Source organism: Bombus affinis, chromosome 9 (genome assembly GCF_024516045.1).
Source record: "Bombus affinis isolate iyBomAffi1 chromosome 9, iyBomAffi1.2, whole genome shotgun sequence".
NCBI classification, from domain to species: domain Eukaryota; kingdom Metazoa; phylum Arthropoda; class Insecta; order Hymenoptera; family Apidae; genus Bombus; species Bombus affinis.
Genome location: NC_066352.1, coordinates 7,307,007 through 7,331,845, shown reverse-complemented (window position 1 = coordinate 7,331,845; position 24,839 = coordinate 7,307,007). Strand labels below are relative to the sequence as shown.

Here is a 24,839-nt window from a genome sequence, read left to right as displayed (position 1 = left end):
GGTGCTTCACGCAATATTTGTGTCATTAGCAATAAACATCTCAATTTAAACATATCGTAAAGACATAAAAGAATTAAATCAGATTAGTAATTTAATTATACCATGTCCTGACCTAGGACATGCTCATCATTACCACACAAAGATATACTATAAGAGCTATAGTGATTTGTTACAATTTTATCTTGTACACCACGCAATTAAATAAATTCATCGTAAATGCGTAATGTCGTAACGATCCGACACTAATCGGTTTTACTTCTCCTAACAAGTACATTATTACTACTGATGTGTACATAGGCGCACGATAAATCGAAACTGACATACAGAACTTAATCTTGCCCGTGAAAAAATTGAAATCAAGGTACCAATCTGGTCTTGGAGATAAGTGTAAATGAGGCAAGGCTGTTGATTATGTTAGTCGTCGAAACAGACAATAAAGTGAGGCCTCACCCGCATAAGGGTGCTATGATCCATATACCTTGACACACTGTAATATATATATATATATTTTCTAACATAATTTATATGTGATAGTGTTTAATCAATCAGTTATACCATTGATATCTTGATCTACTGTAACATAAATTTAATCCATAAATTATTGGGACAACTAGGAGCTTTGATTTGAATATTGAACGACAGGAATTCTACAAACATAAAGCGCCAAGAATTTAATGAGGTGCAAATTATTATACATAAGGGTTATTCACCGTCCAATAATGACAATGACATCGCACGCCTGAAACTGAATAGCGCCATTAAATTCAATACAGACATGAGGTTTGCTTGCCTGCCACAACCAGGTAACGTTCTAAATGTTGTAATATACAATGGTACGATAGCTTTGTGCATGACATAATCCAGAAATAACTTCTCATTCCTTGCGATATTTGTTTAATGGGAAGTTTGATCTAATTCAAATTCAATTCATTTCAATGTAAATTCGATTCATTTCAATACAAAAATACCTATATTGTCTAGTAAAATTTTATATTCCTTTTTTTGATAGACATATTTAAATTATTTTGCTATACAATTTTTAAGGGAAATATCACTTGTCGTGAAATTGCTATAAATATTTTTTTTCTTCTTTAAAAGGACGAAATTATTAAAAATTGAACACTATTCTATGAAAGAGAAAATTAAACTTTATGTGCTATTACTGATAAAACTATCAAATCTTTCGGTCTTATTGTACCTAGAAATATTTTTGAAAGAGGAACAAAAAAAATGTCTATTTTATTTAAAAAAAACATATCAAAATCCATTTGTAGAGCTATATTACGAACAAAAGAACGCAACAGTAATTGGTTGGCGAGAATTATGTGAACGAGGACTCTCAGATAGTATGCAGGAAATGATGCTTCGGATTTACATGAAGAACTATTGTAAAACTAAGTATCCGTCAAGAATCACAGATGATGTGCTGTGCGCTGGTACCGATAAGGAAGGCAAGAGTATGTGCAAGATAATGAGAGAAAAATCCCTTCCATTATTATTGTTAACATCTCGCTTTACAATGTATATAAATGAAAGTATTACGTCATTGTACATTTACCTTTACACACGACCGTGCATCAAACTTTTATGTATTTATACGTGTGTCACTGAATATTTATCAGAAAAATGTGCTATTTAAATTTATCATTTTTATTTCTTTCACCTTTATTATCGTGGTGATCCTCCACATGTCAGTAATGACGACGTTTATCGAGTAGCTGATAAGATTTATGCTCATAAAAAATGGAATTTTCGGTGAAAGAGATATAAAGCGAGTGTTTCATAAATTTGAGTAATAGGTTTCAATAAATTTAGATAATCCACATCTTTCTAAAAAAAATAAGGAGATCTCATACTAAGATAACAGTAAATGATGATTACGTTGACAATAAATAGGAAAATAAGAAGATAGTTAATAGGTCTTAGTAAATTACAAAATTTCTATATATTTTGTTTATATAAGCTGTATACCATCGTTTAATATCGAATGAACAAACAAGATTGGCAAACCGTACAATCGACGTTGCAGGATTCCACCTATACTTGCGTCGTTTCCATACGCAATGTTGTTTGCCTGCGTCCGTAAATTTACATACGGTCAGCCTAAATTTTCACCTCAGCTACTCGCCAGTCCACTATTCCGTATAAATAAAGAAGTGACGAGCATCGTCGAAGTGTTGTGTGAAAGTGTACGTCGACCTGGTAGGAAGTGTAGATTCCGAGTCCGATTCAATTGGTTGCTCCCTTTTATTCAGTGGCCAAGCGGTACAGAATTCATAGTATTCGTTCCGTGACAAGATAGTATTCGTTCCGCGATCGACGCGAACATGTGGATCCGTACGATATTCTGCGTGATCATTGTGTTCGCAGCAACGTGTGCCGTTAATTGCGAGAAAGTAAGTAACCGATTAATCGTGGTACATCGTTTACAAAAGACCTCGACACTTTCCCAAACCGTGCACGAATAATTGGATTAATTGAGTGAATTAACTTCTTACAATTAATTAAAAACATATATAATTGAATATTAATTTATTGGTGAAATTTTGCGAATCACGAGTTGTAAGTTATTCGTAGAGTCTACAGATCATTACACTCTGTTGTTATGGATTATTTTACATAAATATGGATTATAGATACGTAAAAAGTATTTCTTCCAATATTTCCTAAATTTAAAATCTATTTCTATCGTATTTATTTAAAATATCGCTAATTTAATACGTGCAAGAGTAGAATATATGAAACACCAATTGAAGCTTTCGTACGTTACTACATGTATTCCTTTAATTTATGTTTTATTAATACACGAAGGTGGAAAAATACATTAACTACATACAGGTGCATGATTGTACCATATAACCTGAAACATTTCATAATTTAAAGATATTTTCCTACATTTCATATCTATATTCTTTGAACACATAGAAATGAAAAATAAAGAATAGCCTTCCCCTTATCTGAAGAAACATTTTACCATCCTGAAATAAACTCGTCCTTGGAGAAGTTAAGGTCGATGTTTGATAAAATAGGGGTAATGAAATTGAATGGCTGAATTGAATCACGAGTGAAGAATGATAGTATGAAATTCTTATGGGGTCATTCTTTCCTCTTGGGGAATCAAATGTAAGCTTTATTTTACGATTTATTAGAGTTTTGTTTTTATGTGAGGCGCTAGAGGTAACTTAATGGCTTCTTTTTCTCGAAAAATAGAATTTGTTATAATATTTATTAGGTATAATCTCTTACCTCTTTGCATATGTAATGAGAATTTATATTGAGGACACATAACGGCGATGAAAGATGTTCAGATCAATGCTCTGTGTTTTTACAATCGTACGTTCGAATTTGAAATCAAAGATTGAAGTACACGCTTGTGTGTTGAATATTTATCGACTTCAATTTTTAAACATAAATATTCAAAATATAAATGTTGCTCGATAAAATAATCTTTGTTCTTCTGAGGATCGCATCTCTTTTCAGCATATGAAAAATTGATCTTTTCATAGTTATTAAAGATAGAAACACATTTTTCGGATAGTTTTGTGAAAAAGACATAATACATTAAAATTTAAACGATCAGTTTTATAGAAAATAAATACATTTATCGCGTTTAGTCAATTAATAATATACCAAAGCATAATGTGTGAAGGCATTAATTATAACACATTCATATCAATATCTATATCTATATTATGCAATTGGTTAATCATAGGAAATAATAAAGCCATTTTGCAATAAATATCGGGGATCTTGTTAAAATTAATATAAATTTTTTGCTTAAGATTTACGGAAAGTACAAATGCTTGTTTCCAATATATTGTTTCTGCAGTTAAAACAACAAAAAGTGACATAAATATAAAAATTTATAGTTACGTTCGCCAATCCCCGTTGAAGAAGTTGACTTAAATGCAACGCAGTATAATATAGCAGCTACGGATGATAAAAATTTCTGGGAATGGCTGGCCAGTTTAATATCCGCTGGTGGATCCATAACAGTACCCGTGACAACAACTGAACTTCCGAGACCAGCGACTGAATCGTGTTTACCTTGCAGTGAGTTTAAACTCGAAATAAGATTATTTGTTCAATATTAAAAATTTGAAGATATACAATAAATACTCCTTATGACTTATTTAATAGAGATCAATTTATATAAGTTTTTCATTTACAATTTTGTGATACATTGATATTAATATTGTTAATTAGGACTAAAAGTAATGTTAAATAAATTCAGTAAAACAACAATAAAGACTCAGATAAATTAGATTCAAATAAACCAATGAATAAAAATTGCTATTATTTTGTTTTTACTTATGTCTTTATTTTGCATTTAAAGTACATTACTTAATAAAATTAATTAAACTTATGTAATAATATGTTATTTTCTAGAATGTGGTTTAACGAACACGCAGAAACGGATCGTAGGTGGTGTTGAGACCCAAGTTAATCAATATCCATGGATGGCATTAATGATGTTTAGAGGACGATTCTATTGCGGTGGATCGGTTATAAGTTCTAGTTATGTATTAACCGCTGCTCATTGTGTCGACAGGTAATTTCGTAATATTATAGTATCCATATAGTAATTTATTATACACAATAATAATGTATACAGTATTATATAGTACATAATTATATACCGTAATAATGTAGCAACATCGGAAATATCATTATTGACATTAGAACAATTCGAATCATTTCGCTGTATCGTATACGATAATAGTTACAATAGGATTGTTATGCTACGTTATTTTGAGATTATTTTCCAATTTGATATAGAAATTTGTAACATTTTCGCTTCTATTAATTTTAAATGATATTTTTAAAAATAACAAAATAAAGAGTAGCAATTTTTCATTACATATGGTGTAATATATATACCAATGACAGCATACATGTGACACTATTTAATGGATCAATTATTCCATTGATATCTTGATCTATTGTAACATGAATTCAATCCATAAATAATTGAAACAGGTTCGATCCGAAACTCATGTTAATTCGGATATTAGAGCACGATCGCAATTCTACCACAGAGACAGAGATTCAAGAATTCAAAGTCGAGAAAGTGATCAAGCATAGCGGTTATTCGACGTACAACTATAACAATGACATCGCGCTCGTCAAACTGAAGGACGCCATTCGATTCGAGGGAAAGATGAGGCCTGTTTGTCTTCCAGAACGAGGTAACGTTCTAAATATTGCGATAGTCAATGGTATAGTAGCTCATAGTAAATCATAAATAAATTTCCATTCGACGTAATAATTCTTTAAAATGCAGATTTAACGATAAGACGTTTACTATAATTGAAATTCTAGTTGCTTTGTTTGCTATGACTCATTCCGATACAAATGCAAAAATATCTTTTCTTTTTATACATGGGGAAATGCTCATAGACACCCCGCCGCTCTTCTGCGAAGCGGTGGGGTAGTGTCGGATTTGTCGACTAAAACCCTACGGTGGCCTACCTAACGCTAAACAAGAGTGTCCCGGGATCTCTTACAAATTACTGCCGGACGGCTCCTGCGTCTTCTCCCATTCTGAGGGAGCCATTCCTTAGATCTAATTTGGGCGTTGAAAGGGACCACACTTCTTAACACCATCTCCTGGGCCGCCGTGCAAGTCCGAGGAGGACCCAGAACCTTCTCGGCATGACAACCCCTATGACCATCTAGAGCGACGCAAAACCCTCCTTCGACGTAGACCCTATAAGGATGAGAAGTACTCATCCTCTCCTGCTCTGTCCGCCCCTTTGCGAGCATCGTTTTTATTGGAAAAAATTTCAAATAAAATTCAAAAATATATATTGGAATTTCAATTAATATTACTCTAGTAGAATTTGAGATGAATTACTCGCAATATATTCATATGTAATGTATATTCATATCTTTTTCTTATCTTTGTTGGATAGATTTAAATTATTTTGATATACAATATTTGAGGTGCATTCTACTTGTTATCAAATTGTTATATATATCTTTTGTAATCGAAATAGAAGTAAAAGGTTAGATTATTAGAGATTAAATGTAAAAAATGAAACTAATAGAGAGTGCAATATTAACTTCCTTACTATTGTTTAAAAAAAGTATTGTGCCTGTCCTTAATGCACCTACGAATATTAAAAAAAGAAACGAAAATAGAAAGTTCTATTGTGTTGAAAAAAAGCACATATAAACTCCATTTTCAGCTAAAACTTTTGCTGGATTAAATGGGACAGTAACTGGTTGGGGCGCATTAGAAGAGGCTGGCTCGATATCGCAAACTCTGCAGGAAGTGACGGTTCCGATTCTCACGAACGCCGAGTGTCGCGCAACTAAATATCCGGCGCGGAGGATCACAGACAATATGCTGTGCGCTGGTTATCAAGAAGGAAGCAAGGATTCGTGTCAGGTAATAAAAGAAAAATTCCTTTCGTTGTTGTTTCTAACATCTTTTCGATTTACAACACGTACGAATAAAATTATTACGTCTTTATACATTTGCATTTACACATATATATTGACACATATACATACATCAAACTTTTGTGTACACGTTTGTCACTTAATACTAAAGAGAAAAATATGCTGTTTAAAATTATAATGTTTGATTCTTTCTTTTTTTATTAGGGAGACAGTGGTGGCCCCTTACATGTTTTTAATGACAACAGCTATCAAGTAGTTGGTAAGATTCGTGTTCTATCGTTTGATAAAGAATAGAAATTCGGCGGAAGAGATACAGAGCGAGTCATAAAGTTGCGTATTACATGTCAATGAAAGATCAATATGTTTCTGGAAAAATAAAGAGATTTCAAACTATAATCACAATAACAGCTATAGTAACAATAAATTGGAAAATAAGAAAACGATTAATATTAGTAAATAAAAATATTTTCACATGTTCCTACAACTGAGTATTACATACAAACAGATTAATTGCAAGTGACTCTGGAGAAAGGAAATCTTTTACATATATTTATTTCAATTAACAATATTTAAGTAATAAGAACCAACTTTCCAAATTCTTGTCCCAATGTTAATTGCAGAAGATTGCATCTTTCTTAATAAAATTACCAATTATTAATCTCAATCAAAAAAGTAAAATCATAATAAAGTTACCAGTGAGAAATGTATTGATTTACAACCATATAATCATAATGGAAAATGAATTCTTACTCCTCGATATATTTCCGGAATTCATATTAAATTAGGATTCGCTTTGTATCCATTGTCTGTTTTATAGCTAAACGAATTTACATATCTAAATTCGCAGGAGTGGTATCCTGGGGCGAAGGATGCGCAAAGCCTGGCTATCCCGGCGTTTACAGCAGGGTGAATCGTTACCTCTCATGGATAGCGAATAACACCAAGGACGGGTGTTACTGTTAATTTAAACAATGAATAATAATCGAAAGGTCACGATACGCGTACAAGAATCTTGACTCATGTTTCGATTATTTTTATATTCATCGTCCTGGCTGACTGAAAACTTAATACTCGCACGATCCTACAAGTGTATTTTTCAAAAGACTAGAGTTCGTCCTCGTGGAATATTTCTTCCAGGAATTTAGGATTTTAACGAATTTTTATAGTCGACCATGAAACAATATGACCACAGGCTCAGCATATTTAATCTTGGTGGTCTTTCATTCAACACTAAATTTATTTATCAACTATACATCTATAGATTAACCCTCTATAATGTCAAAATATTGTTTTTCATATTTATTGTATCCTTTCATTATCAAGTAATCTATCAATAGCTATTGTTAATTTCTTACTTTGATAAAGGAATTCAAAATTTTATATCTTAGAACTAAAGTTACGTCGAAACTTTACATTATGGAATATAAGAAAATGATCAAAATTAGTAAATAACGAAATTTCAATATATTTCATAGTTAAGCCAAAGCCAAATGAATTAATTATTAGTGACTGTGGGACGAAAAGAGAAGAAAGTATGTAATCATACGTAATTATTAATTTTATTCTCAACTGTAAAAAAAGATAGAAGATTATAGAGGGATGAAATTAGTTTCATGGAGTTCACGAGAAGTTAAAAATAATAGCTAGCTTCGCGATCCGTTATTCTACGTCGATGCAGGCGAGACAATTGAAAATTAAGGCACGTATCGAGCGTCCGACTCGTACATAACATCGAACGCACGAGAAAGAAAGTCACCTGGACTTTCTCTGTTTTTTTTTCAACGTGGAATTTCGGTGAAAACTCACGTACCTGCTACCCGAGCGCAGCATGATTTGTCGTGTCACGAAGAAATCAAACGCCTATCGTGTCGTTTGCGTTACTCGTTATACAGTGAAACGTCGATTGTTCTTCATTTAATACAAATTCGATCATTTAAACGATTGATCGATCGATTTTATGAAATTAAATTCGTAATATTTTTCACATTTTAGATAATTTAAATATTTATAGCAATCTATACGTAAAATGTTCGATAATACTCAACTTATAAATTGATTGTAATTTTATCGTTGTTTATTTATATTTATGTTACAAATGAACTTTTTATATTGTTAATATTAAATAAAATTATTGAAATTTTAATCCCGATTGTTTGCAATTGCTTAATGAAATATTATCCTGTACAGCAACAAATAGTTTCTTTCTCCCCAGATAATTCTTTAAAATTATTTTTCTGTGGTATTCTGAGACATAAGTTAATAATCTTCAAATGTTTTATTATATTTAACACAAACCATGCATTTAAGGTCTAACACTCATGTGTATATCTTTTCTGTATAACAAACACTGTTTTAAATATGTACTAAAAATGTTATCAAATTTTAAGATATTGAAGTTAAAAGGTAATAATAGTAAGAACAAGGTACAACAGATATAGGAGTGAAAGAATTGATGTGGAAACGAAGAAAATAAAAGGAAAAGAAAATGTTGCGGGAGGAAGGATATAAAGAGCAATTGGGAAAGCTTAGCTCAGCAAACAGTCTCTTAAGCCTATAATATACCGGAGGTAGCGAGGAAAATAAGAAAGGGAAAAAGGGAGAAAATAACTAAAATGGGAGAAAAGTTCGTTTACTTTACTGTTTTTGTAACTAAATTCCGTATCTTTTTCATCATTCGACGAATCATTGTATAAAACATTTACATTAAATAACATTGAAATCTATGAACGAGTAACACCTAAACGATATTTGAGTAAACGCATATGTCACGATTATTCACGAACTATTATATCTCTATACATCAACATAAAACTAAAACAATCTAATCAGTATGTCGATTGCACGCGTGATTGCACACTAATAAAGTGATTCTGATTGTTTCTAACACGGTCCCCTTTAGTCAGAATATCCTATGCAGTACTTTTTCAAAATATTTCATATATTTAATATATTTGAAATAAATATCTTGTGTTTCCTTATCTTTCAAGTAAAATTACACTACAGACGGTGTTATAAAATAAAATTTTTGAATTGAATATTTTAGAATGAATAAAAAAGGAAAAGATATTTATGGCACAAAGAAAATACTAAAACTTTATTTTCCCTCAGTTTTTGTATGATAGGATGGATACTTTAACTAAGAGGGATCCAATTATTGAACCATAAAAAGAAGTATAATTAGTAAATAATTAGAATTATCTAATTCTCCATTTGACCACGTTTTAAATATCAGTGACTAGAAGTCCTTCCGGCTTAGTAGCTTGTTGCTCGGTCGATTTACCATCCGTGTCTACTTTGTCGGATAACCAATAAGTTTCCATGTTACCTTTACCCTACACGGAACAGTAAACCAACGAATTATACAACATGGTGTGCGGGAATCCCTAAATTAAACTTTCTGCGATACGAACCTTGACCCAAACCAATCCGCGTGATTCAACGTAATACCGATCCGGTGGTAATAACGCTTTCACATCTGATGAGATCTGCACCTTTCCAGGCTGAATCGTGAAAATGTTTAAACCACTGTGTACACTGATAAATTTGAATTGGTCGAACATGAAAATCGATTGTATCGTAAACATAGGCAATGAAAGGGTAAGAGTTTTTATTTCTTTTAAATTATGACAGAACAAAACGCGATGTAGAATAGGGTCTAAAATAGTATGTGTTGAATTATTAAGTGAGAGTACTAAATCTGAATAAGTTGTAAGTTCGAAATGGCTATATATGTCTCGAAATTGAATTTTGATTAACTTGTTTGTAAATTGTTAGAAAAAATATTATGGAGTTTCTACGGTCGTATTTACTAGCGAGGTAAAACATAAAATATTTTAAAATGTATAAAATTATATTAATTGAAGTAATTCAATTCCAGTAATAGTAGCACGTAAATTCAATGTTTCTACCGCGTTCAGTCCCTTCGTATAAAAAAGATTCACTCGTCTATTTAAATTTATTCTGCCTCGTTCTACTCATTCAATCCCTTCGCGGTGGAATTGACCATAAATAAATGAACTTACCAGACTAGTCGTTTGCATCCTAGAAGCAGTATTCACAGTGTCACCGAAAAAGCAATATCTAGGTACTTTGATGCCAACTACACCTGCTACAGCTGGTCCGGAATGGATCCCTAGGAAAGTAGAACACACTTGTATTATACCATGTTCCTTCTCGCTCAATCGTTCGAAAATATGAAAGAAAACCAGACTATTTGTTATAAAAACTAAGTCTACTTTGATGGCAAAAAAAAAAAAACAAGAAAAGAAAAGAAAAGAAAAGAAAAGAAAAGAGGATAAGACAGTAAAAAGAAAGCGAAACAGAAACGATTTATTTTAAATGAATCCCGGGCTAAATTGTCTATATGACTTTTAATATCTGGTAAAAAAGAAAAAAGAAAAAGAGAAAAATAAAAAAAAACAAATTATAAAAAATGAAATATATTGGAAACAAATCTTGTGTTAAGTTACCTATACGAATTTGAATATCGACACCAGAGGGTAACTTAAGGGATCGGACGTGTTTCAGCAGCTGCAGCGAAACGTCTGCGATATTTTGCGCGTGATTTTCCGTTCTATCCGGCGCACCACTGGCTGCCATATAGACCCGGCCGACTGTTTCTACCTGTTGAAAGTCGTAAAGGTAAAATATCTTGTGTTGAAACGTCTATAAAACTATCGATGTATCCTGTTCTCGCGTGTATTTTTATTTTATTTTTATTCTGACAATAATGCAGTGGAGTGCTTAAATTACATATGAAACTCACTTTGTATACGTTAAATTCATCCATCAGCGAGTCGAAACAAGAAAAAACAGCGTTCATCGATGAGACAATGTCCATTGCACCTTCGATCGTCGAATAATCGAAGTCGCAAAGCTCGCAGAATAACACGGAGATAGACTCGAATGACTATAAAAGGAAAAGAATATTGAAATACTGATCTATTGGACATCAAAGATTTTGACCTCTTGCTTTGTAAAAATTAATTTTTCCTGTATTATAAGTTTTTTATATTTAAAGTAATTAAATATGTGTATTTAATAACTTTCTATTTTAAACAAATTTTATTCTGTCATTTCATCTATTCGAAATTTCTACTCTCAGAGCTTAACCCTTACACTGCATAATTAATTGCTCCAATTCGAAAAATCTCAATTTTAGAATAAAAAGAAGGTCCTGTAATCTTCGCTCTTTTTTATATCTTTCACGTTGTCAGCATCTGTACCATTGTTAGCATAGTCACAACGGAAGAAAATAAATTCTAACAGCTCGAGGATCAAAATCATATCCCTTCATGAATTATGGACTGGCGACTACAGTAAAATATGGCAGCGTAAAGGTTAAAGTTTAACATGATCAATTACCACAATATTTCGAATAAAACGGATTACGATACGGTAATATTTCGCAGAGATAACGTCCAATATTTATACAGTGTCCGTTATGCGAGCAATAATCGTGACAAAATCCAATATATGCATATTTATACATTTTGCTACAAAGAATGATAAAATATATTACAATAATATTTCAGAGACACATTACAATAATATTTTACGAGATCTTGAAAACGCTAAGCACTCAAAATATTACGTTACAAGATCTTCAAATACCTCGCAAGTGCTTAAAGGACAAGCTCCAGCACGCAATCGATCAGCAACCGTCTGTGGGATCATGGAATACAAAAGCTCGTCGCTCTTATTCTTCCAGCGATCCAGCAACGCGTAGCTGTTTTCCAATTCGGTCGATCTCTGCTCAGCCCTCTCAAACATCATCTCTAATCTGACATAACGCATCGAAACATATATGTATTTTGTCGATGACAATGTATCTAATTGAAACGAGTGGAATTATAGTTCAGTCAATCTTACCCGTAGTTAAAAAATAATATTGTACCTTCCGCAATGTTGCCATCCGGCGAGTACTAATTCACGACTCAAGCCGTGAGTATTTAGGTCGTTCAGGTACAGGCCCATGTTAAGCAATTCGTCTAAACTGTTAATTCTGTCGAAAATATTTTGATTGTCTTATATTTTTACCGGTTTCGTTCTTTGGTATTTTGAGATGAGCAACTCAGAAGCCGTATTGATCAACTACATGGAATATTAGAAACTTATATAATAGAAAAATAATATGTCATTATTATCTAAAATTAGTTTTCGAATTATCTTATTTTAAATTCATTTAGAACTTTTTATTATTAGATATAGGACCAAATATAAAAAATTAAATTGTCAAAAAATACAAAGAAAAATATGGGCTAGTAATTTTAATACAATCTTTTCACTCTTTATATAGTTACGTACTAACCAATATTCATCCATACTTTTCCATTAAAAAATCCAATTTCCTTTTCATCATAAATAATCCATTTTAAACTTCTGAGCGATAACGTAGGTCACTATCTTTATAAAAGTTGAATATCAATCATATAGTCATAACCAATAAAATCAATAAAATCGAGATAGATTACATCAAGTTGACCAATTTAGCTTCTGAGAGGCTCATATATACATATGTTTCATCAACTTACAGGGGACTACATAAGAAAATAATTGCTTTAAGATCCTCGATATATCTCATTTGACCTTTCAATAGTATGCTCCTGGCTCCTTGACTGCCGCGCCTATCCAATCCCGAACTGGTGCTTGGGGTATTGTCTGAGTTAGATGAAGCATCGTTATCGTTTAATCTGACCAGCTCCAATTCGAACATCACAGAATGCAAGTACATCACCTGTCCATATGCAGGTAAGTTATCACTTTGTCGAAGACTTTGACAAGTATGGATGTCAATTAAGGAATAAATCGTTAATGAACTTATTAAGAAGGAATTAATTACGATGGTCATGTTGCGAAAGAGTAACTAGGACGAGCTTTACTTAAGAAGATAGTAATGAAATATTATTTTCTTGGGAAGTAGGTAGACTTTTATAAAACTGATAAAATACGTAATCAAGGTTTCTTGTTGATTAATTTATTAGTTAGTACGCGGAGTAATGGCGATGATATTGAGAATTTAAAGTAGAAGTTTACAATATTAATGAAAACTTTATGAATGTTTAGGTAAATTCATAGTGAAACATAAGCAGAAATTTCCTTCACCCATTAAATATTACTCCTACGTGTTTTTAGTGTTACTTGGAAGAACTATACTTTATAAAGTATGTAAAAATGTAATTTAATTTAATGTCCCGTTAAATAGAGCAACCATTTCGTTTGACAAAATCATTAATTTGTAAAACAATGTAGTATAATAGTAATTAAAATAAATATAAATTTAGAAGCGTTGAAAATTATTTTCCAAACATGTAACTTTTCGAAATGGAAAGTTATATCAACTCAATGTGAAAGACTCTTATACGAAAAGACATTTTACATGGATATGAGATATAGTTATATAATGCAATATCCTTGTCCCTGAACTTCAAGAAAATTAGACACTTTTTGCTTTATTTGTCATAAAAAGCTCCCTTACATTTCCCCACGTGAAAGATATTCCTTTAGGCCTACGGAATTTAAAAACATCCGTGACGTGTTTATTCAAAATGGACGAACTGCCACCCCATGCTTGCAGGAGTTTATCACCGGCCCCCAATATCCTCATGTCCTTGTTGATTACCACTCCAAATGGGAAAAGACGTAAAAGGAACGATATTGACACCGGTGCTAATTCACGGCCAAGTGGAGTTTTCATACTGTTGTTCTTTGCGATCTAAGAACGTGAACATGGATAATTTTAAAGTTTAAGTGCAGATATATATGTAAATACAAAGAAAGTAAAAAATAATTTTATTTTATGAAAAAGCATGGAAATTTTATATCGAGTATGGCGATGACCATTGTAAGAGTTAGAATGATTTATTCCAATGTTCTAAGCTAAAATCTTAATAGTTTTTCAAATTTACATTTTATATAGAGGTTCTATATTGTTTAAAAATAATTCCTTTTTATTAGAACAGATAGTTAGTAAACGATACAAAATTTTCGTTTTAACTCCCCACCAGCAATATAAGGTCGTTAAGGTTCAGACGAAATTTTTATTGCTTAATTTCTCCCAAACGAAGGTGTCAGATAAAAAAACTTACATCTACATGACTCTGACTGAGTAAATACTGTTTGCTTCGGTAGCTTCGATTTAGTTCTAAATACTACAAAGGTGATATGAGCACCATACCTTCAACTACTCATATTGCTGCCCACGTCATTTTAATCTCACGTAATTTTTTTTCATTTCCATATACAATATACTAACCTCTTAGAGATCAGTGTCTCGTCTGGCTTTTATGTTCCTTATACGTTAATAAGTATAAGATACACAGTCTTTCTTTCTCAACGCGTGTCTCGTGTTATTTTTCAATAACAAATAATTCCGCATTTTTTTATTGGATTTTTATTGGAAAAAGATTTAAACATTTGGCTGAAGTATCACTTGTATGGTAAATTAAAGACTATGATAAGTATCTGAGAATTTTTTCAGATATTTTTAAAGTTGAAAACAGCAAGAAATTAGGTCAGGGATTGAAAGACCCATAATGCCGATCGCCTTATTAAAACACCATATTGCCGACGAGGGGTTAATTATTAAACTATAATTTATACGTGTACCTACTCGTATACCATGGATTGAAATATTTCTATGTAATTACTCACGTATTCACGATTGTCGAAATCAATTCTAAATTTAACCATTACGCTTCTGGATCCAGGGATATTGTTTGAACTTCCTAATACTCGTATGACTAAATCTGTTTCGTAAAGCTCTTTCGCTATTTGAAATAACTGACCTAAGGAAAAATATGAAAGTGAACCTTTGTAATAATGTATGTAGTAATTATAGTAATGTATGCAGTAATGTAGTATGCAGTAATGTATATTTTGTAACTAAATTTATATCGATTTTATCTTGTGAAAAATAATTCCTTGTATCTTTTAGATTTTATCTCATTCTATAATTAATTTCGAAAATTTTTGCTTTCGTAAAAGTGTTTTTTCTTTTTCATGCATTATGTACATATATATACGATATATATAAGAAGAATATATTTTTATATCTATAATATATTATAAGCGAAAGTTAAAGTAGAAGCACTCGTAAGGAGTAAAAGACTCATCTTAAAAAGTTGTGTTATCTTACCCATAAGATAGTGCGTAAATCCCTTCCTAGTGCTTCGATAAACTAATACTACACCCTGTGGGTCGACGTGCGTAGTGTACATCGAAGGACTTTTCATACGTGGATACGTGAATCTCATTTGCATGTGAATATTGTCGACGTTTTGTAGAAAGTCACAAAAATAACGTCCAGTGGCTTTTATCATGCAGGCATATCTGTCACAAAGATAATAATTACTATTGAATATCAATCTAGAAAAATTCCAATTTTACTTTTTGAATATTTGGAAGAACGGAAACGGCAGTGACACGGAACAAGGATTTTTATACAATTCGAAAGAAATGTTCTATCAGCAATTGCATTATCAGAAATTCACATCAAAATAAAATTCGTTTAGTTCATTTCAAATTTACAATCGACATAAATCACGTTCTATGTCCCATATTCAAGTAGTTCTCCCTCATGAGACATTGAAAATTGATAAAACAATACATCATATGATTCTGGTTGCATAAACTATAACAAGAACAAGTATATAATAGAGACAATCTAGCAAATAGTTTTCAACTCCGTTACGACACATGGTTCTCCTTATTTTCATCGAGTAAGAACAAAAAGCACAGTAAAATAAGATGAAACATTTGATGCAGGTAGTGGTAAATACGCCTTTTGATTGCTTGAAGAGTGGTTTGCTAATGATGCCAACTGGAGTATCGATTCAAATGCAATAAAATATTAATCGAAGCTTTTAATTGAACTTATGCTCGTTCCCACAGGTAATAATTAATTCTACATCACGTAGTTCTCGATGTATAATGGTAATTGGTCCGTTTAATTAGCCAGAACCTAAATTCAATATCGTGGCACGAGCTCTATTCAATCAGGCGTGTGTTTCAACTTGTGCGACCGTAAATGACTTCGACTTTGTTGATATTTAAACGTCACAGTTACCATACCTCCAGTACTCCATACCTCCAGTTTTGCAACAAACCAAATGTGTTTCTAAAAATTTCCTTTTCTATCCACATATTATATTTCCTTCATTTTTAACCTACATATTATTTGTCTTTCTTTAAGTTTTCTTTGGAGTAACATAAAATTATTTAGTACGAACTAGACAAACAATAAAACAAGCATTTTCACACATTTTATTTACATTTTACGTTTTTCTAGGTTTCAATTATCAATCACACATGCAATGATATTTTTACATTTATCATTAGAGCAATGTAGAATCGTTTCATACGAATTAAACAAGCAATATATTTCTTTACTCTAAAGGAACTTTTTATCCCACATTTGGTATCTTTAGGTTGTACATGACTCATAAAACATCAGAAAATTCACTTACCCTAAGTTGCTAAAAAATCTTACGAAACACTTCCCAAAGAATTGCATTACATCCTCCACGGATTCACCATTGCATTCGGCTAATGCAGCAGCTAAATTGGTCATAAGCTCGTCGGGATATGTTTGTCGCGTGTTGAAAACCATATGTTTGCAATCAGCTCTTTCCAGGAGCTGAAGCCACACATCCTCGCCGTATTCTAACTGTAACGAGAATTTGATGGCTCTGTCATTATTAGCATTCTTCCTGAACAAACTTTTTCCATTCTGGTTATATTACTTTCCATATTACTTTCTTTCACATTTTTCTTTTTCTTAGAGAATCATTTTATACTACCCTTAGAAATTTTATTTTAGAAATATTGTATTACGTAATATAACGTTATAACGAAAACCACGTAATGTGAAGAGAGTCAGTGACAGCGTTATTGTAAATTTCATTTAAATTTGGTATTTCAAAATGTAATATCATAGAAAATTTTAATGTTCTAAAAAATATAGAAAACTTTTTATGAAAATGTAATATGTTATAAAATAAAAATGTCAAAGTGATATATTAGTTTCTCAGACAAATGATCTTTCACGGTTCAACGTGTCGATGAACAACATGGAAAAAATTTTCAGTTTGTAGCTTTATTATTTTTTTCACGCAGATTTTTGTGCCACCAGATGATTGATTTCCGATAAAAATGGCTCAAGAACGGTGAGAAAAGACAATATAAAAGGATAGAACGTTTAGCTGTTTTTATTATGCTCCGGGGAATATTTCACCCTTCATAGTTCCTATTGTTTCCTTGTCACGAAAAACAAAGAGCGAACTCGGTAGTATGGAACTCGTTACGTCATTTCTAAGTAACGACTTTATATTCGCTGTATTTAATTTACCATGAATCAAGTTGCAGGACACGTATATTTCTTATCCTAAAATTAATAAAATTTTCTTCATTAGTTTCTTTGAAAAATGCTGTTGGACATTATTCAAATGAAACTCATTTATAAACATAGAGATATTGAATTTATTAGGTGTAAGAAAGAATTCTATACTTTTATGAATACAATGTATCTTCACTTTTAAGACTTTTAAAATTTCAATCATTCAAGTATTTTTCATTTACGTTGCTAACTTTTTTCATTCGTATTGATTAATTCTTTATTGTTGCTCTTTCACGTCGGACTTTTAAAAGTATTGACACGTGGTCCATTTTTAAATTTCCTTTCCTTCCTCTGATATCATTTTCACAGACTATTACTTTTTATGTGTATTGTACTTTATCGACTATATCTTTACTGATATCGGATGACAAATAAATATGAGAAAATATTAAAAGATTATAGTTACAATAAGGGCAAGAACAAACTTTTAACTGACTATTTACATTAAAGATAAAAGGAAATAATATTTCAACAATTTCAAGGCAATTTTTATTAATAAAATAAATTTGAACAAGCACATTTACTGTCATTGTTTTCGCAATCTTTTCTTGACTTATATTTTACAAAATTAACGTCAGGCGTACACAGATATGCTAAAAAGTTTTAAAGAATCTTACTCTGAGGTACCTCTGTTTGACTGTAAAATTAAAAGTACACACAGAACATTTTCTGCACCTAGTATTTAATACTGATCATATTTATAATTCTATTCTTTCCACACATTGGTAAGTTACAAAATCAAATAAAATATACAATTTTATTTGTTAGATCTCATTATGTGAAATATGAACTCATTAGTTTAATTCGTGTCTGTTCTTTTCTACAAGAGATTAATTTGATATGCACAAAGTACTTATAAAATGAACTACAATTAGTACGCTTGATATTAAAAATTCATTGCTACATTTCCCAGAACGATCACTTAATACACATGTGTATATCATTAAATTTATAAAATGTTGTTCATTCTACATATTCACAAGAAATTGATTCGCGCAATCAAGCCAATTTCTAGTTCCCCGTGGAATAATCAATGCTGTTTCCGACATAATGACTTTAGTCACGAAAATTAATATCGTCTTCACATTAATGAGACCTCGTGAGATTTAACATGTCAAATGGACACGCAAATTTTTCAAATAAAACGAATCGTCAATTTTTAATTATCAAATATCGATTAAGCGCTGAGTTATGCACAAGTACAACTTTTATCGTATATTTTAATTCTATCAGCCCTTGTTACAATAATTACTTTGTCTCATAAATTATGTACAAACGATTTTCCAAGTTCTAATGAGACGATTTTCAAATGTTTGCGATCGAATGGTTGTCTACCTTTTTAATCAAACGATTCTCTAATCCTACGTCCAAGGGACTTTTAATTTTTTAATTAAATGGTTTCCTAACTTTCAATCGATCGATTTAATACCCCTAAAGATCGCAATTACCTTGTAAAATCTCTTCAAAGGAATTAATCAAGACGACGCGACCCATGCATGCTAACAGAGATAGTGTAGCTAATTTTCCTCTTACATAAAATTTATTCCTTAGTTGCCTCGTAGTTGCAGAAACTTCAAACGAGATATTCGCTTTCGTAGATATTTACCGAAGGACAGTGAACAATAAATAATAAATTGTTGACTAAGCGGCCGTCATTGATACAAAAGTTATTTAGAAAAACAAATTAGCGTCCTTAAGTGACGGAAGAACGATGCTATTTTTAGATCTTCGTACAATTAAGGCGTCTTACCGAAAGGAAGTCTGAATCCATCCATATTCAGGTAGCTCGTTTGTTGCGTACCTTCAAACCATTTCCTTCGGCCACTACGTGACTCTTTTCGCAACGACTGATTATTTTCGGACGATACAATAAATCAGCAACTTGCACGCCGCTTGATAAACACATCGATATACACGATCGTTCAAAAGTATCCAGACACTTGCTTATTTTTGACACAATATACTTTCATTATAAAATTATAGATAGATCGAACTGTACTGATTTTGTTCTTTTTGGCCACCATACTTACGTGTAATTGAGCTATTAAATTGCCCAAATCAAAAAGTTAATATAATAATTAATAATAAAACTGTTGTTTATGATCGTCACACTTTAAACTATTTCATTATTTAACAAGCTTGTGCCTCAGGTTCTTTCATTTCTGAATGAAAGATCGCAGGAGGAAAACATAAGATAAGTATCTTTTCGTTCATTTTCTGATCTTCATCTTTAATCGCGAAAATCCATACTCTAGTCATTCATTTATAAAATTTTCTTTAAATTTAAACATGGTTACTGTAAGTCGAGTAAAGTATTCAAATATTTATGAACTGTAGTGTAAGGTAGTTTCATTTTGTTTGTACGACCGAAAAGGGTTGAGATTTGCAAAGGCAACAATTGCTGAACAAAGAGAGGCAATTTTTCCGGAAGCACAATTCTATGGAAGCATTCGATCGTTTTGCTCCGGAAACGAGGAGGATTAAAAATTCGTGCAGGAATCAGAATATTTATTTCAGTCATCGATACTTAAACAAATTGGAATACTTTATCAAGATGATTAAGAACGGACGTAAATCGCCGAGACTGAGAAAAGGAGGATATTGGAGAAAGCTATCGCGTTGCAGATCGGATCATGTTCTTTTATGATTTCTATTCCCAGAGAAATTCTTTTCGATTAATTTAATTCATATTCTCTCAAGGTGTTCTATCGAGCGACTTTTAGTCTGTATTAATTAGTTTCCAATTATATTTGTTGGATAAATGTAGGCATTAATTATACACACTATTATTTGCGAGTACTGAGTCACGAATTATGCTGTATTTTGTAAGAATTTAATTGTTAAATAATCTGTGATAATAAAATTATTTTATGATCTTTCGGTTATAAATTATATTTAGAGGATTCAAGAAAATTGTACAGATATATAACTTTGAGTGCCACTTACGTATCCATTAAGAACTTAAAGGTTTAGTTAAATTAATTAAAAAAAATGAAATTATTTTATAATCTATTTGCCATAAATGATGAATATATGCAATAGAAAAAATTTGTAATTATTAATTACTAGATACTAGAATGCATAACTATTCATCTGCTAAATTAATTTAGGAAACTCTTTGATTACCTCTTAGTAAGAAATAACATTTAGCGAAGTAGAAAAGAATGTAGAGGTTTATTTCGAATACTAAAAACTTTATAACGCAATGCGGTATTTCTAGCAGTAATAATAATTCTATAGAATGATATACAGTCGTTGAAGAAGGTAATAGATCTTTAAAAGAAATTGATAAAAGAAAATTTATGTGTACCATTAACTGCAAAGTAAGAACTAAAGATTTTATTTTGTATAATAAATAATCGATATGATTTCGCTTTGCATTTTACACGTTATTTCATAACTATAAGACTACAACAATAGGTGAAAGATTTGTTCTCGACCTGGTATACAGATTCATTGTACATACTTTCAAATACCCCTATGTTTTTCTTACAAATTGATGTACATATACCTACTAAGATAACAAAGTTTGACATTTCATAACAAAGTGGTACGCGCATGTATAGGAATAAAAAAGTAATGACATCTAATAAGGAAAAAAACTATTGAGAGACTTTAGAGAAACTTTCATTATCAGTTTAACTGGTAAGAATCGAAGTGATCAGCATCAAGTATACAGAGTGATGCTAAAAATCAAGATGAGTCACGTTTTTTTAAATATAAAAACGAAGTACCATAAAAGATTTTGATTATCAGGAATTAGATATTATTTTTATAAGTCATCCTATTGTTACTTGCTAGAATTGTGTTGAATGTTTCATATCTTTGTTTTATAGAAATGCGGCACTTACATTTAATGCAATTATGTTTAATTATGCTTCTAGATTTTAAGTTATTCATCGAACTAGGAAACACAAATAAACCTATATGTATACTGCATATGTTACCAAATATTTACATTCATGTCTGCAACAGGAAATATTTAAATACGGACATAAATAACTCGCGAAATATATAAAACATAAAACAAGGTATTCCTTACTGACAAAGAATTCTGTGGATTTTATTAAAAAAAAGAAAGATACAATCATAAGTTATGAAAAATTTAGACGCAAAAATGCACATAATACGCAGAAATATATAAAACATCCAAAGCAGAATAGTCGTTATAATATTTAATACATAATATGAATCACTATTTAAGTTCCATCTTTTTTAGATATGTTCACAAAAATAGGAATTTTTGTACGTATATATCCGCAATTTATAAAGAGCACGTTTATTCATCTTACTGTTACGTATCGTATTAAAGGAATAATAACAATTCAGAAGTCTCCTTCTAGCAGTATTCTGTCCCTAATTTTGCTTAACTCTCACGGTCCTCAAGTTTCTATCTCTGAGTTACGTTTTAACAAACAGAAAGACTTCTAACATTTCAAATAATTCTGAACAAAAAATAAAAATTAAAAACCACGCGTATCAATAATTATTATTCAATTTCTTTCTGAATCTTAACGATAATTTCTTAATAATAGGAAAGCAATTAACTTTAAAAATAACTGAAAGAACACAGCAGGGTTAAAACGCGGGCCCAGTTACCATATTAATCCTGTACAGCGGTGCTTCCTGCATTGCCATTTCCTTCTTATCTCACCATCAAATAACTACATTATTTTGGATCAAGGAACTGTACCGCTGATCGTATCAATTCTCTTTCAACTTTCAACCCACGCACACCGTTTTAACTGCCTGACACAATCGAATACCTAAACGTAATCGAACGCTAGCACACGTTGATTCAGAATAACAGAGGAGGTACCATTCGAACACGGACGAGGAACGAGAATAAACAGGATCTTCGGATACTGGTTTAACGAAAAGCGTAGCACTCACACACAGAGTCGTCTATCTTTTTCTCTTTCTTTGTACATACGTTTACCGACCTGCACGAAGTGCTGCACACTCTCCAACAGCATACCGTACATTGTTCCGGCTGTTTCCGCGGTATTACTTCACCAAGTGACGTACGCATTCATAAGGAAACAGCTCGTGCCCGGAATTGGGAAAATGCGATCTTTCGCGATCACGACGGTGTTTCTGAGCGCGGAACGTCGGTCGCATCGTCGCGGCGAACGCGTCGCACCGCCGTCTTCCAGTCAAGTGTTTCGCGCCATTACCATGCCAGTTGCCATATCAGATTGCGCTTTTATTATCTCTCTTTACGAGAGAGTGAACACAGAGAGACTGGTCCGGCTCGACGGCGCGCCTAACTTTGAGTTTCAACATTGTGCCGACGGGGGTTCAGACTCGGGAAGGGTGGTTAGGATTCACGTCGACTGCGTGCGCAGCATGCTGGTTCCTCTGCTTGCTTCCTGGCACCTTTGGACACCTGTTCATCTTCCGATCGCGTACGTACACCTGGGAATTGTTTCCCTTACTTGTCAGAAATTCTGACGTATGCGATGACAGTAAGTTATATGTATGTAATATACGTTAGTCTGATCTCATTCCTGTCAAGGTAGTACGTGAAATGTCAGAGATGATAGCTGGATAGTTGTTGAAGCTCGATGCTTTTACATTTAACGGATGAAAGTGATTTCCTAAATTAAGTATGTGGTTGACTCTGTTGAATAGCTTTACTGACAATGAGAAAAGCCTTGAGAAATATAATGGATGCAATTTATATTTATAGGCTGATCCGATCTTCTCTATTTTGTAAAGTATGTAAGATACTGACTAGCGATTTTTTGGAGATTGAAGTTTTTAAGTTCAGCAGGTAAAAGAGAGTTTTAGGATTGATTCAATTTGAAATTGGTGGAAATTCGGAAAATTCGGTTGTGTAGTATGCTTGATAATAAGAAAGGTCCTAGGAAATGCGTTGAATGTAATTTACACGTAAGTTGACTAAATGTTTTTTTTCTGCGAAGCTGATATGTAGGGTATGAAAGATAAAATCGTGACTGGAATTCTATTTTTTGAAGAACAGATGAAAGTGATGTTTTGATGCAACTTTGAAGGTTGAAAGATAGGAACAGGGCTAGTAGTTTAGTTAATTAATAAATAAAGCCGAATTGACACTGTTGATTCATCGAAAAACATCGATTGCATCTTCGTTTTATCCGTAATGATTCTTCAAAGTAAACAGTGTATGTTTACCTTTGCATGCTATTTGACGAAACTGCTGGCTGTGTTTGAACCAGCCTTTAAATTAATGAAAATGGAGAGAAGTTGATTTGTTTGAATAATTTGTCTAACAAAGAAAACTTTTAAGAAATGCGACTGATTTAATATTTTTTGTCTAGGGATATTTTTATGAGGAGTAAACGGCAATATGTATAGCAGCTGAGACGTAGTTTGTAAATATTGAAGATTTAAACTATAAAGCAAATAGTGACGTAGGTATGTGTAATGCATCGATTAATGAAGTTTAAGGTTAGTAAGAATAGAGGAAAGTTCATTTAATTGGACTATTTTTCTGAAGAAACTTCTAAGAAGTGTGATAAAAGATCTACTTACTTACGTATATCTATATATGTATCTAATATTTCTTCTCTAATCTTCTCTAATCTATCTAGTGAATAACAAATATACGCTAATCTGACTTTTCGTGTCAAGATATTTCGTGGGGAGGAAAGATTTCAGATAGAATATAGTTTTTGAACTTTGAAACTTTCAAGTTGAGCAATTGGATGTGTAATATTTCGACCGAGAAATTAAGTTTAATGTTGGTAAGAATGGAGAGAAGTTGGTTTGTTTGGCTAAATTGAGTGGCTTATTCATTAAGTCAAACCATTCTGTCCTTTGCCCTCTCTTGAGACGATTCGTATTATGACTTTGGGGTTTAGTCCCTCTGTTTTAGTAAATAGAACTCAATGTATGCTTCGTGTAAACGCAATCTCATTATCAATTCAGATTAAAATTTAATCGAAATTGCTGCCTAAGGTGAGCTTGAGGTCTGAGATTCGATAAATTATTTAGTTTACCATGTACTATCCAATATAAAGTAGTTCATGCACGATGAAGACACAGGCTACGT

The 24,839-nt window shown here is 32.0% G+C and overlaps 2 protein-coding genes across 3 annotated transcripts; one reads left to right on the top strand and one right to left on the bottom strand.

Annotated features, from left to right (window-relative positions):
• The first annotated feature begins 2,153 nt into the window (after window positions 1-2,153).
• LOC126920022 (trypsin-1-like) lies at window positions 2,154-8,095 on the top strand. Its single transcript, XM_050729876.1, has 7 exons — window positions 2,154-2,396; window positions 3,870-4,053; window positions 4,390-4,552; window positions 4,981-5,189; window positions 6,192-6,394; window positions 6,613-6,667; window positions 7,256-8,095. The coding sequence occupies exons 1-7, from the start codon at window positions 2,328-2,330 to the stop codon at window positions 7,369-7,371; spliced, it is 999 nt and encodes a 332-aa protein (XP_050585833.1). The 5' UTR covers window positions 2,154-2,327; the 3' UTR covers window positions 7,372-8,095.
• A 394-nt stretch (window positions 8,096-8,489) lies between these two features.
• LOC126920009 (soluble guanylate cyclase 89Da-like) lies at window positions 8,490-23,284 on the bottom strand. Of its 2 annotated transcripts, none has more exons than XM_050729819.1 (13): window positions 22,747-23,284; window positions 16,875-17,074; window positions 15,545-15,738; window positions 15,061-15,194; window positions 13,886-14,122; window positions 12,942-13,144; window positions 12,305-12,412; window positions 12,022-12,190; window positions 11,174-11,317; window positions 10,878-11,031; window positions 10,431-10,540; window positions 9,819-9,908; window positions 8,490-9,740 (listed from the first exon to the last, which is right to left on the bottom strand). In XM_050729819.1, exons 1-13 carry the CDS (start codon window positions 22,786-22,788, stop codon window positions 9,630-9,632), a joined length of 1,896 nt encoding a protein of 631 aa, XP_050585776.1. In that variant the 5' UTR covers window positions 22,789-23,284; the 3' UTR covers window positions 8,490-9,629. The 2 variants fall into 2 exon arrangements, with proteins under 2 accessions (XP_050585776.1, XP_050585778.1); XM_050729821.1 differs by lacking the exon at window positions 22,747-23,284 and adding an exon at window positions 22,403-22,722.
• Between the last annotated feature and the right edge of the window lie 1,555 nt (window positions 23,285-24,839).

Bases quoted from the DNA above. Each gene is read 5' to 3' on its own strand.
- LOC126920022 (XM_050729876.1), top strand. From the start codon at position 2,328: ATGTGGATCCGTACGATATTCTGCGTGATCATTGTGTTCGCAGCAACG. The intron at 4,054-4,389 runs GTGAGTTTAAAC...GTTATTTTCTAG, and splicing joins TGAATCGTGTTTACCTTGCA to AATGTGGTTTAACGAACACG. The intron at 5,190-6,191 runs GTAACGTTCTAA...CTCCATTTTCAG, and splicing joins TGTTTGTCTTCCAGAACGAG to CTAAAACTTTTGCTGGATTA.
- LOC126920009 (XM_050729819.1), bottom strand. From the start codon at position 22,788: ATGTACGGTATGCTGTTGGAGAGTGTGCAGCACTTCGTGCAG. The intron at 15,739-16,874 runs GTAAGTGAATTT...TCTTTGTGACAG, and splicing joins AGATTTTTTAGCAACTTAGG to ATATGCCTGCATGATAAAAG. The intron at 12,413-12,941 runs GTAAGTTGATGA...TATTTTCGACAG, and splicing joins ATTTTCTTATGTAGTCCCCT to AATTAACAGTTTAGACGAAT.